This window comes from Peromyscus eremicus, chromosome 9 (assembly GCF_949786415.1).
Source record: "Peromyscus eremicus chromosome 9, PerEre_H2_v1, whole genome shotgun sequence".
In the NCBI taxonomy this organism is placed as follows: domain Eukaryota; kingdom Metazoa; phylum Chordata; class Mammalia; order Rodentia; family Cricetidae; genus Peromyscus; species Peromyscus eremicus.
In genome coordinates this window covers 43,176,199-43,190,175 of record NC_081425.1, presented here as the reverse complement: position 1 = coordinate 43,190,175, position 13,977 = coordinate 43,176,199, and the positions used below count along the sequence as shown (strand labels likewise).

General features: G+C 42.3%; 1 protein-coding gene across 1 annotated transcript in view; it reads left to right on the top strand.

Moving 5' to 3' along the window:
- Window positions 1–13,977, top strand: part of Vwa8 (von Willebrand factor A domain containing 8) — a 341,953-nt gene that overhangs the window by 184,630 nt on the left and 143,346 nt on the right. Inside the window, exon 21 of the mRNA XM_059273290.1 lies at window positions 237–313. Coding sequence (XP_059129273.1) covers window positions 237–313 — 77 coding nt within the window. The remainder of the gene's footprint in view (window positions 1–236; window positions 314–13,977) is intronic.

Here is a 13,977-nt window from a genome sequence, read left to right as displayed (position 1 = left end):
ATAAGCCTGGTCACTGGTTATGTTTTCCCAGGATTTTCACCTCTTCTATTTCCATTCGTTCATTCATTTGACAAATACTAATTTGGGTGCCTTATTTATATCAGTGCTGTGCTGAGCTCTGCAAGTACAGTTGTTAGAAAAGCCAGCACTGGAGGCATACCCATTCAGTTTGAATTTCCCTTCTTGATGCTTGCAGAATGCTTTTCCTCATAAGACGTTTGTTTATGTAATTGCAGGGTGTAGGAAAGAACAAGATCATGGACCGGTTCCTTCACCTGCTCAACAGACCCCGAGAATACATCCAGCTGCACAGGTAGGAGAATCAGGGCCATGAGCCCTTAAGCTCTGATTATTCATCTCTCTCCTACAGTGAATTAAATATACTTTCTTAAAAGCCTGCTTTATAAGCCAGTCTTTCCCATTCCTCCTGCTCAAAGCTCCCCTGTCCTCAAAAGGTAGTAAAGGGCAAAGGGGGGTTGGAGGTAAGATCACTGGCTGCTCTCACAGAGGACCCAGGTTCTGTTCCCAGCACCTAAGTGATGACTCACAAACACCTGTAGTTCCAATTCTAGAGGGTTTAGCACCCTCTTCTGGCCTCTGCACATACATGGTACACATACTCAGGTGCACACATACACCAAAGATAAATCTTTTTCAAAAGGTGATAAAACCATGCAAAATTTATTTTTTAAAATGACTAATACCTTGTAAATATGAATTAATAGATATTTTGTGGGTTGAGGAATGAGGCCGATAGCATCACCATCAAGGCACTCGAGTTAGAAGGAGCTGCTGTGGAGGCCAAGCCTCTGCTCCTCTTCAGAAGCTGAGCTAGTGGACAAGGAGGGCAAGCTCCGTGGCCCCGTGAGATAAGGAGCGTAGACCGTGGCAAGCTCCGTGGCCCCGTGAGATAAGGAGCGTAGACCGTGGCAAGCTCCGTGGCCCCGTGAGATAAGGAGCGTAGACCGTGGCAAGCTCCGTGGCCCCGTGAGATAAGGAGCGTAGACCGTGGCAAGCTCCGTGGCCCCGTGAGATAAGGAGCGTAGACCGTGGCAAGCTCCGTGGCCCCGTGAGATAAGGAGCGTAGACTGTGGCAAGCTCCGTGGCCCCGTGAGATAAGGAGCGTAGACCGTGGCAAGCTCCGTGGCCCCGTGAGATAAGGAGCGTAGACCGTGGCAAGCTCCGTGGCCCCGTGAGATAAGGAGCGTAGACTGTGGGAGGGGCTTAGTACCTCTTGCCTTTCTTAAGTTATCGTGTGGATAATTTCCTTTTGTGTCGTTGGAGTGTTGGTTCAGGGGTAACTTAAGCAAATGAAATCTCTCAACATGAGGCATTTTAAGCTTTAGCTGTGGACTGGTTTCAGTTTGGAAAGAAAATGCAGGCAGCAGATCTACTAGAAGCTAAGTTCTGCAGGCACAAGACACACACCAAGTGTTGAGCAGCTTGAAACTTTTGAGCCCAGTAGATCCCAGTAACAGATGCTGTGTCAGGGAAAGAACACTGAACTGCATTAGAAGAAAGAATTGCTGGTTTGAGTTCCAAATAATTCTGAGTTTCTGAGAGAAACTTTTAGAATAAGAACAGTTAGCAGAGCAGGTCAAAGGACAGAGAGAAAAGGACCAAAGGAAAGTTGAGATAGGATGAAAACAAAAGAAAAAGTCCCTCATGGGATTTACACCCCACTAGCCCTAGCACAGGGAGAGCGGCAGACCTGGAGAGACTCACGAGCTCTGGGCACACAGCCGCCTGGGAAGTCTGCGAGCTGAGTTCCTGAGTCCCCTGCGCCTGCTGTGGTGCTATGGACTAGACAGGAGCCTGTGAGGCACGTGCTGTAGCATGGTTCGCTCATCCTTTGGGAAGCTACCGGTCCTGCAAAGGCTGACCAGCAGCCGTGAAGAGTGGAAGCCTGCTGCTGGGGGAGGCGGTGCCCACCTGTAACCCAGTACTGGGGAGGCTGCGCAGAAGGACTGAGGTTGGAGAGAAACCTGCTCTGTGTAGTGACTCCAGCTCAACCAGAGGAAAGGACAGAGGGATAAAACGTGACAAAAGAAAGAACCTAGCTCATCATTTACAGTATTTTGAAGCGTCTTTCTCTAGCAAGACAATCCTTCAGCAGGCAGTTATTGGACAGAGAAAGAAGCAAGAAAATTAATAAATATGCACTTGAGATGACAGAATTGGCATGGAATGATTATAAAATAACTGCCATAAATATTTTCAAGTATTTTAAAAGGAAACTTCGCAAAACAAGACGATAATTAGGAATTCTCAGACCAGAATGACCATCCTGAGAAGAGGCAGCATCATATATCAGCAGCCAGAGTCTCAAAGGTGGGGAGAGGAAAACAGAAAACTTATTTGATGAGGTAACACCAGAAAAGTCCCTGTATTTGATGTAGTAACATGAAATCACCAATGGCCCAGTGCATCTCAGGCATGATAAACAGAAAGGAAAGGCACATTATAATCAGATAGATTACTGAAAACCAAGTAAAACATTTAAGGCTACTGCAGTTGAAATATATATTGCATATAGGGGAATATTGACAGAAATGACTATTGACTTTTATGAGCAATAAATATGAAACAATTCAATAAAGCGGTTGCTTTATGTTAAAAAAAGTTTTGAATAGCACATTATGGAAAAATACTGTTTAAATAAGGAAAAGTACAGACACTATTTTTCATCAAAAAACCTGCATGATGAAAGGAATTTTTTTTTTTTTTTTTTTTTTTTTTTTTTTTGGGTTTTTCGAGACAGGGTTTCTCTGTGTAGCTTTGCGCCTTTCCTGGAACTCACTTGGTAGACCAGGCTGGCCTCGAACTCACAGAGATCCGCCTGGCTCTGCCTCCCGAGTGCTGGAATTAAAGGCGTGCGCCACCACCGCCTGGCGATGAAAGGAAATTTTAAAGTTTAGTATTTTTCTATGACTAGGGATACAAAAAAAGATCCTGATACAAAAATTAGTAGCAAGTAGTCACAAATGAAATCCAGTGACAGGGCTAGGAGGGGCAGCTGAGTAAAGCGTTCACCTCGTGAGAGCCAGGACCTGAGCTCAGTCCCTAGAATCCAGAAGAACACTGTGTATAGTGGTGTGTGCTTGCTACTTGGAGATACAGCTAGACCAGTGGAACTTCTTGGCCAGCCATCCTAGTCTACAAGGCAAGCTCCAAGCCAGTGAGAGCCTCTCTCTTAATAAATAAATGAATAAGTAAATAAACATTTTAAAGCATGACTGTGTATCAGCACACACAGACATTTGCACATTGGCTGACGTGTGCACACACACACAATATATAAAAGGATAATATGTGGTTAGGGAGATGGCTCAGTGATTATAACATTTTGTCACACAAGCATGAGAAGCATAGTTGGGATCCCCAACCCCTGTTTAAATAGATATGATAGCTTACCTGTAATTTCAGCCCTTGAAAGGCCTAGAGTAAGCTGGTAAATTCTCAGCTCAGTTGAGAGACCCTGCCTCAATGAATAAGGTGGAGAGTAACCAAGAGTAACCAACCTCAGCCTTGGACCTCAACCAGCACATGCATAAACACATGCACCCACACAGTTGTAAACATGCACACATAAATACACACAAAAAGGATGATGTGTAGTAACCATATGGATGTAATCCCAGAATATAAGGTAAATAATGGCCCCACTTTTATTCCTGATTTTATTATTGTTGTTTGTCTTTTTGTTTTTGAGACAAAGTGTCTCTATATAGCTCTGGCTGTCCTGGGACTGGCTATGTAGATCAAGCCGACCTTGCACTCAGAGAGATTGGCTGCCTCTGCCTCCCAGTGAAAGGATTAAAGACATGGACCACCATGCCCAGCTTGTTCTACTCAAAACTACTTTTGTTACGTTCCTTTCATTTCAGTAATTGCTAAATTTGTCTTTATTATTTTGTTCTTATATATCCTTCGGACTTTATTAGTTTTTAAACTTCTAAATGCCTAAATCATTGTTTTTCAGCCTTCAATTTGTAACATGGATTTAAGACTCTGAATGCACTTGGGTCTCAGGTCCTTTACCTCTAAGCAAAGAGCACAGACACAGTGTTTGTGATGTCTCTTCTGTCTGGTATTTTAGTATCTTCAGTGAAGAAGCTGGTACTGGGGTGCTTTTACAGTCTTGGAGTAGAGATAGCATTCTTTGCTTTCTGCCTGGAGTACCTTAATACCAACACTTTTATATAAAGTACCTAATGGCCCACAAAGTTGTGAAGCATTCTGCTAGTTTGTGATTCTGACACTGGCTAAATAAATAGTAGAGATAATCTAAATAAATAAATACAGAGATGGTCTCTCTGAGGAGTTTTGTAAACTCAAAATAATAAAAATTTCAAAACTAAAGTTTATTTTTTATTGCACCCATTGGTATATAATTGTCTGATAATAGTGTTACAAAATAGGTACTCATTTTATCAGGGCCCAGGCATCTTTATTCAACAATATTAAATATTTACCTGACTGTAAAGTGGAAGGTAAACAGGTTCCATTTAAAATATAAAGTATTTAAGAGTCCTCACTAATTAGACTGCTGTTCCCACTAATTTCATCATAGGAGTTTTTCCTTTACATACAGCATTGGAGCTGCATTTCACATAGAATTTAACATATGCAGTTGCTTTAAGAGAAACCTATGTTTAAAGGACCTAAAAGTAGCCATCTGAAAGAATGTTTAGGACTTCTCTAATGTGTAGCTGATCACTTAAGGTCTCTGCTGTGTTTATTGTGGAATCTTCTAATGGATTTCTGATGTTGCCACCTAATCAGTCCCTCTGTTTGGTTTATGGATGTCATCTAAATGAGGTTAGTTACAAGAGCCATTCAAAACAGTCCTGATGAGTAAAATCACGAAGCACTCAGGGTGCTTTTGAGTGTGGTCTTAGGAGCTTACATTTTAATGATCACAGTGCATGAAATGAACATGCTAGGCAGTTCATGTATTTGGATGCACTAAAGATGTCTAAAGAGTGTGACTTAAGAGATTTACAAGATTGATAGATGGGATTACTTTAATGGTATACATTTCAAGTGGAAGAGTCTATAGGAATATTTATACAAAGATTTGTGAAGTGTACTGCTCATTTTATGATCTTATGTTAATTCAGCATGAAGGAGGACACTTGAATATTTAACTAACATAGTTTTTGAATAAAAATACATGTCTTTATTAAAATCAGAATTATCTGATTTTAGGTAGGGTGAGCTACCAGATATATTTCATTTGTTACCAAGCCACATTTGTATGATTTCTGCTCTGTTACTATTTTGCCTGTTTTTTCTCATAGTGGTATCTTGAAAAATAGAGATCCCGTGTCTCCAACTGTAGCTCTAACTTTCTGTTTCAGTAGGACTGCCCCCATCTATGATAAGCTTATTCCAGATTGGATGATTCTGTGTACATTCAAAACTTGTGCTCTGGATGTTTATTGAAATGACTTAGTTTGTGCTCATTTCCTCTGGATCTTCAAGCTCACTCTTGTCTATGATCAGCTTTCATTAACTAGAGGCATCCATAGCTGTTTGAGAATTGAGTAAGATTCCTGGACCTGACTGTGTTATGTAGATCCTGTAACCGGCCCAGCTAGTGAAAATATTGTGGTTAGTTGTCTTTAACCATTTGCCTTTCCTCTATTACATTTTTAAAGTTTACCCTTTGTGAAACCAAATGAAGTATAGTTTGTAGCAAGTAAGTGCAAAATTCTACTGTTGGCCCCTTTAGAATCAGGTATCTGGAATGAATGTCATTTACAGAGCACAGCATTATCCACATACAGGGCTGTCTTCAGGCTGAGGAGAACAGAATGTGACAGCACAAATCTTGAAATTCACCAAGCCCCAGGGGGCAAATCAAAGTATTGGTAGAAAATAGAAAAGGGCCACCCTTCAATGAAGTCTCATGGGAAAATTAGTCTTCACATCCATCATTCTTAGCTGTGATGGGAGTGATCCAGAGCTGGGACAGGTCACATGGCAGCTGCTGCTGAGGACATCTGGGAATTCCTATGTCTCAGCTTCCCCATTATACATTTATAATATATATTATTAAACATTAGCCGTTGAATGGTGGTTTTTCTACTGAATGCCTGGCACTGCCCTCATTTGACAACATGGAGTATGATGGTACCTCAAATTGCTGTGTGTAGATCTTTGGATTTGTCATTATTTTTGACTTGACTCTGATTGATTTCCAGTTCCACTGAAATCCCTATATTATGGCTTTCATGAACATTTATATATATGGAGATGGTTAGCATTATCAACTTTAAGTTTCTAGAATCACCTGGGAGGAAGGGTACACCTGTGAAGGATTGTCTAGGTTAAATGTACTCTCTTGAGGATATCAGAACAGGATTGTCTTGATTGTGTTAGTTGATGTGGGAAGACCTGTCTTGATTGTGGGTGGATCCGTTCCCTAGAAGAGGACCAGCTGTGTAAAATGGAGAAGGGAGCTGAACACCAGTGTGCTTTCTCTTTCTAGTTGCCTGCCTCCTTGGCTTCCCACCATGAAGAACTGGACCCCTGAACTTTGAGCCACAATAAGCCCTTTAGCCTTAAGGGAGGATTTTTCTCATAGCACAGAAGAGATGCTAAGATATATACTGCAGAGCCCTGCTCCTACCCTGCTCTTAGCCTGTAGCTGGTTGCTGTTCACCATGCACTTATGAATTCTACCATGACTGTCTCTGTTTTAGGTGAACCAGTGAGACACAGGAAGGTTAAACTTAGCCGAGCTCATGTAGTTAGCATTCTGTAGCCTGCCTTTACATAGCCTGGCTCCAGCTCTTCGCTTGACTTCATTGTACTGATCGTACAATAAAACTGTTGGGCAGCTGATGCTTGGCTTCTGGACTCTGTCTTTTTCCTTTTTTTTTTTTTTTTCCCCAATAATACTGTCCTTATTAGATTTCCTCTTCTACTTTCTTGACAACTTCTCCAGGTTGTTACATGCACTTTACCTATTACTTCTCCTATGAGGTGTGTCACCCGCAAATCTCCTGGTGCTCTCTTCTCTCTCCCAGGTGATTCACAAAAATGTTAGCCAAGGCTGCCTTCTGCTGCTGTTTCTCCTAGGCTGGTGCTGTGTCACGGTACTTTTTCTGGCTTTGTTTCTAGCTTCTCGTTTGTGGGCGACATAGGTTGATGAGTTAGTTACAGACCCTGACACTGTCCCTGCCAAGCGGCTCACTCCCTGGTGTTTTGTAAAAGCAAGCTGGAGAGATGACGAGCTGGGGGGACCATCTTACCTCAAGCTCTAAATCACAGGTTAAGCTTGAGAACTGCTGGCGTAGTCTCTCTCACAGTCCTGTAATCTCTCGCCACCAGAGCACAGTACAGTCTGAGTAAAACTTCAGAAATACAAAAGAAAATACAAATAATAACACAGAACTGAATTTGCGTCCAGATTTAAGAAGTATGTGTTTTCTGAATTTGATGGTGTGCTCTCTATCATAGGACTAGAGCAGGTGACTGCAGCTACCCCTCCTCAGCCACTGCCGCCAGGCTCTCTCCCCTTAAGTCAACCAAATACTAGAATTAAATTGGTTAATGTATACTTTTTAAACTCAAGCAAACAATTTTAAATGTTTTAAAACGGTTTTAAAGACAGGGTCTCATTATGTACCCCTGGCTGGCCTGAACCTTGTTTTGTAGACCAGGCTGACCTCAAGCTCAAGGGGATCTTCCTGTCTCTGCCTCCTAGCATTAGAATTAATGGTGGCCACTAGCACATCAGGACCCCCAACTCCCCAAAGGAAATTTTTAGGGAATTATTTCACCCTGATTGGCATTATAAAATCACTGGTATTCCAATGAAGGAAGGAATCAAATATTTTCAGTCTTATAATTAGAAAAAGAACTCAGTATTAAATATTTTCTAATCTCAGGTTATCTGAACATGCTTGCTATCATGTTCCAACCACTTACACTGCTGCCCTCTCTCAGGGCCTTTCTGGCCATCCCTAGCTGCCAGTTCCTTGTGGCATCCATGCAGAGCAAAGAAAGACTGCTGCTAGTACCGAACACCTCCCAGCCCCTGGAGGTTGGTCAGGTTTTGTTTTGGGGTTCCTTGTGTGACAGCTATTGCTCTAACCACTCTTGAGATGGTGACAGCCGGGACAAAGAGCAGAAGGTGTTTAGTGTGTTCCGGGGATTCCTCAGTGCACACCTCTGGGAAGAAGTTCCTATGAGCCCAGACAGAGCTATAGTGGTTTGTACAGGAAGAATCAATGGCATTGCTGGAAATCTAAAAACATGTTGCTTCTTTCAAATAGTCAACAAGCGCCTTAGGTCAGTTCTCCTGAAGCAGAGCCAGAGATAAGAATGTTTGTGTAAGTGATTTCTGAAGGACAGCTTTTATATGAAACCTGCAGGGAGTGGAAAATGGCGTAGAAAATTTAAATAAAGGATCATGTGGTAGGGAGTAAATAGAGACTAATTAAGTGGAATTTAAACACTGACAGTTCAGCAGCAGTGACTTCACTTCATAACTATAGTGGGATTATTCTGGTGTTTTGACAACTTTGTCTAGTCTACAGACTTAGTGGGTAAATCGATTCAATGTGGGATGGATCTGTAAGAGGAGTGATACCTACCCCTTCCAGTCACAGTGACCACAGGGTTTGCCTGTAATCCCAGCACTCAGGAGGCAGAAGCAGGTAGATCTCTGAGTTCGAGGCCAGCCTGGTCTATGTAATAAGTTACTTGACAGCCAGGACCATGTAGAGAGATCCTGTCTCAAAAAAAAAAAAAAAAAAAAAAAAAAAAAGAAAAAGAAAAAGCTAGTGACTGAAGGAGCCCAGCCTAAAGCTAAGGAGAACAGGTCTAGCTAGGGTCCCCTGCTGACATGACAGACATTAGTCCCTTCTGTGTCTCTGCCCTGGTCTGCTGAAGCCTCCTGATTGAAAACCCTGTAGCTCTTCTGTCCTCCTTATGCCTCACACTATCCAGCCAGCGGAGCTGGTCACTCTCTGTCCTGCCCGGAACTTGCGGTGACTCCCATGGCCAGGGGCAAGTCCACACCACACCGCTCTTTCCTGTAGCAAAAGTTCTTAGCGCTTGCCTGCTCTTGGTCTTTGCAAGCAGGTGTCGCGCCTATTCTGTATACCGCCATTGGGCCAAAGCAGTTCAAGTGGCATGCAGAGCAAGCCTGGGGTAACAAGGGGGACTAAGGGCTGATTTCTTCTCTGCACATGTCTGTGGGACCTGTTCTTCAGCTGTTGATACAAACTGAATTTAAGGCTAGACTAAGTGGATCAATCGCATTGTTTGTACCAAAATAGCTTTCTTTAACTTTTAATGAGAATGAAATGTCTTTTTGAAATATCAACAAATAAAAATGAAGATTATTTTAAGGTATTATTTTTCAGCTTTAGCTTGTGGTTTTTTTGCTTCTATTTTTGTATGTTTCAAAATGGGTCTTTTCATAACAACTTTTATTGATGGTAAGTTTAGGGCCACTGACCTGGGACAGGTTCTGCTAGTGTACCTGTCATTCATTCTTTTGCTCAATTACATGTCCCTGTCCCCATTTTTCCTCTGGACACCGAGCCCTCCTAAGGGCAGGGTTATGTCAGCTGCCTATTTCCAGACAATAGCCACACAAAGACCAGTGTTCTGGGAAAGTTTGTTAAGTAAATGAGTCAGTGAGTGTCTCTTCCCGCCTACCCATCTTGGTGACATCCATTTGGAGAATCCTTCCTCTGAAATAGGTAGACATGAGGCCACCTATGGGCAGACTCTGGCATGATGTTAGAGCTCTGGGCACAATTAGGATCACTGTGTCTGTCTGGTTATCTCTCCTCCCTCTGCACGGCTGACTTTTTCATGTGCTGGGCACCTAGGCATCCCTGACTTCTCTTACACCTTAGACTCCTGTGTATTTATCTCCTGCACTGCCTGGAAGCTCCCTCACCCATCCCTGCTCGACACAGTCATACTCTTTATCAAAGACCTGTCCTTCTCCACCAGAATTAATGTTTCTTCTGGGTCCTCATTGAGCTCTGTTTTCTTTCTTTCTTCTTTCTTTCTTTCTTTCTTTCTTTCTTTGCTTCCTTTTCTTTTCTTTCTTTCTTCCTTTTCCTTTCCTTTTCTATTCTCTTTCTTTCTTTCTTTCTTTCTTTCTTTCTTTCTTTCTTTCTTTCTTTCTTTCTTTCTTTCTTTCTTCTCCTCCCTCCCTCCCTCCCTCCCTCCCATCATAGTTGACACTCCTCCTGTAAGTCTAAGAGATTACCCAAGAGGTGGGAGGACTTCTCAGTCCCAGGATGACATAGCTATGTGACATCATACAAAGGTACATTTGCTGCTGACCTACCAGCAGAAGCCAGCAAATGCTGTGTGTGGCCCTTTCTCTGACTTATTCTGGACCTCGCCAGCTGACCCCCACACTGAAACCCATTGCTGATTAAGCCACTCACTTCCTGCATTTGGGGTTTAAGAAATAATGTTAGAGATGCAAGCAGATACTCTCAGACACTGCAATTTTAAGATAAAACATGACATGCAAAACAAACAACAAAACCCACAAATGTGGCCAAGGAGTCCCTGCTTCTTTGCCCTGTGATCCACTAGGGGCATCTGTACTTTTCCCTCTGCAGTAAAATGTCCCAAGAACAGTGGAGCTGGAGGAGACTCTGGTTTTTGCCACTAAACGCAATGTCTCCCTTTGAGAGCATCCACCATGCGAGGACAGATAGACTGGAAAGCTCAAGCAATGCACACTTGTTTGCACACCATCTTCTGCCCTGAGTGGTTTTAGCCTGGTCACTTGAGACTGGCAAATGTAAAACCAGATCAATGGGAAATCTTTCCAGTTCATAAGCCCCCAGGAATTCGAATAATAAATAATTGATGGTTATATAGTATATCAAATAATAGATACATGGAACACAACTTACATAGTTAGTTTTAGGTAATATATATTAAATAAAATATGCACTTCAGGTTACTGACCAAAAGAGACCTCCCCAGCCAGCTCCCTGGAGAGCATGCCTATTCTAGTAGGCAGAGTGCAGCAAAACTTGATCAAACTGTGCCCTGATGATGAAAATTACTTCTTAAACTCTTATTGTTTGACTGGCCCATGACAAAAATCTCTTAATATCTAACCTCACGTTAGATCTAGTTCATACCACACTCGGGGTTTATTATTACATCAGTTCCTTTAAAAGTACTCAAATGTACATTTATCAAGGAAGGGTTTTTTGCCTGTTTTATGTGTACGTAATGTGCGCACATACACACGAGTACATGAGTGTGGAGGTGAGTCAACTTTGGGTGTCGCTCCTAAGGCATCATTCCCCTTGCTTTTTGAGAGAGAGGGTCTTTCACTGGCCAACTACTTGTCAATCAGGCTGGGCTAGTTGGCTAACAAGTGCCAGGGTTTCTCCCGTCTCTACTTCTCCAGTGCTGGGCATATGAATGCACACACCCCTTACCCGCCATTTTGTTTTGTTTGGAGGATTTTTTTGATTGATTTGCCTGCTCCTTAGAAATTTGCACCATCACAGCAGATCAAGTCACTGCAGACTCTGTGCTCCTCCTGCTCTTATCCAATCTCTAGCTCACTTTTGTGCCAGCACCAGTGTGGGCCTTGGCAGCCCCTGACCTTCCTGTTGTCAACTTCCTTTTGCTGTTTGCTAGAGGTCTTCTCCCCCACCCCCCCAACAAAGGCCATGTCTTGCAAATCTGTGTTTAGGGTCATTCTTCTTTCCAAAGAATCATAAACCATGCTGAAACCATTAATCTTGCCACCACCCAAATGGGTTCTGGTGTGGTCATCTTTATGCATCTTGGCCAGCTTTTCTCGGATCTCTATCTTTGGTATCATTGCCTTTCCAGAGGGAAGGACATCAGTGACCATTTGGTTCCTCTGAAGCTGACATTAGTCATGAAGTTTCTGTGTCATTCATGATGGCAGCCAAGGAAGAAAAGAGCCACACCAACTCCTTAGGAGGGTTCAGTGGGATTGAATTGACGTAGGTCCTCACGCTTACCAAATGAGTCACCTCCCCAGCCTGCAACTGTTAGAGTATTTCTCCAATAAAGCCACAGCTGTTGCTGCAAACGCAGTAAATATTTCTTGAAAGACGACAGAATATCGTGACATGAAAATTTGCTTGTTTTTCCTCTTAAACATGTAAATTAGTATTTACCAATCCATCTTCTGGTAGATTTATCCCGGGAACAAAGCATTCATCAGCCTTAGCCCCCTGGTTGCCTCTATGCACAACTTTTCATTTTTGTTCTTACCCAATCCTTCTGATCCTTTTTACACTGACTAGAAACTGTTCACTGTCTTTCATTTTTGTCTGGAAAAGAGAAACGAAGTGCCTGCCAAAGAGCAAAAAGTAACATCGTTTTGAGTTTTTAGAATTTCTCAACCAAGAAAGCTGGTTTTCAGAGTAAAAGACCCAATTATCTATGCACCATTTGAGCAGAGTTTTTATTTCTAAAGACTGAACAACTTGCAGACTTTTCTGAGTTTGTGGAAATGTTCGTTATGGTTCAGGTAGTGGAAGGATTTCTTTTTCAGTAGTAAGAACCCAGAAGGACAAAAAGACGTGGTAGTGATAAACTGGGCCAGCTTGAAGTGTTTGCCTATTGCCAGGTGTCTGTTTTAGTTCATGTTCTTCCTTCTGTCTCCAGCAACTACCTGCCCAAGAACTACAGAGTGTTCCATACATCCTGGTAACTTCTTTGAAAAGAAAAGTCAGCCCCACCCCAGTCTTCTTCCCGTCGTGGTTTGTTAGGACTTCTTTGCATCTAGACTGTCAGTAAGGAGTGAATGACATTGGGGGAACTATGTGTCCTCTAAAGGTCTGTTTTATGGGCAGGAGTCTTTTCAGCGTCTGGCAGGAATAAAAATTCTTTTTATTTTCTAAAGGACTTTCTTTTCTAAGCATTGAGAAGGCTCAAGCACTGTGGTAGTTCCCATCCCTACCCCCCATTCCTTTGTTTTCCTCTCAAATTTCATCCTTTTTTCTATTGTATTTTCTCATGATCTATATTAATTTTCTTTAGATATGAGCTGCCTTGGGCTTCAGGGGGTCTTGATGACTGACCAAGCCAGATGTTTTTTAGATATAGTCTGATGCTATTTTTAAATTTTGCATTGTATTAATTAGTCTTGTTTTTTTGTTTTTTGTTTTGTTTTGTTTTTTGTCTGTCTTTTGTATTGGTTGGCAGCATTGCTTTTAACAAGGACTGTATCTATTTGAAAGCCCAAGGAAATTTCTTTCCCAATATAGCAAGAAAAATTTACCTATCACAGGATAGGCCATGTGCTTCTACTATCCAGTAGAAGGCCAGGGTATCTGTAAATGGTTAATCCTTAAATTAATTAACATCGTCTCCATATAAGTACCTCCCTATTTCATTAATAATTATTACTTCTCTCTTATTTTACTACTGTTCTTAAAATAAGGCAGGCTTGTACAAGATTGGGCCTGTCAACAGCCAGTCATGGATCAGGGAGGGACTCATAGGGCCCTATCCCTCCCTGATAAACTTTGGGCTCTGGAGGATTTGGGTGAAGGGAAAATCATTGTCTTCAGTTGTGTATCCACTGGTGATCCCACCAGGCTCCAGTGGGTGTTCCAAACCTGTCACCGCACAGATGGCCTGGTCAAAATCAGTGAGCGTTTGGGAAATCGGCATTTGGGGACCCGTAGGAAGGGGGAAGAACAGTAGAGGAGGATGAGAGCTTACGGGAAACAGAATGCAGCATGTATGTATGGAAATGTCAGAACAAACTTAATCAATACAAAAATTATCTTCTTGATGATGTCAGAAGTCTTCACTTGAAAACTGTCCGATCTCAGCCAGGCATTTTGACCCACACCTTTAATCCCAGCACTCTGAGGCAGAGGCAGGTGGAGCTCTTACAGTTTGGGGTTTCTAGACCAGCAAAGACTGCATACTGAGACCGTGTCTCAAAAAACAAACAAAAAAGAAAGAAAAAAA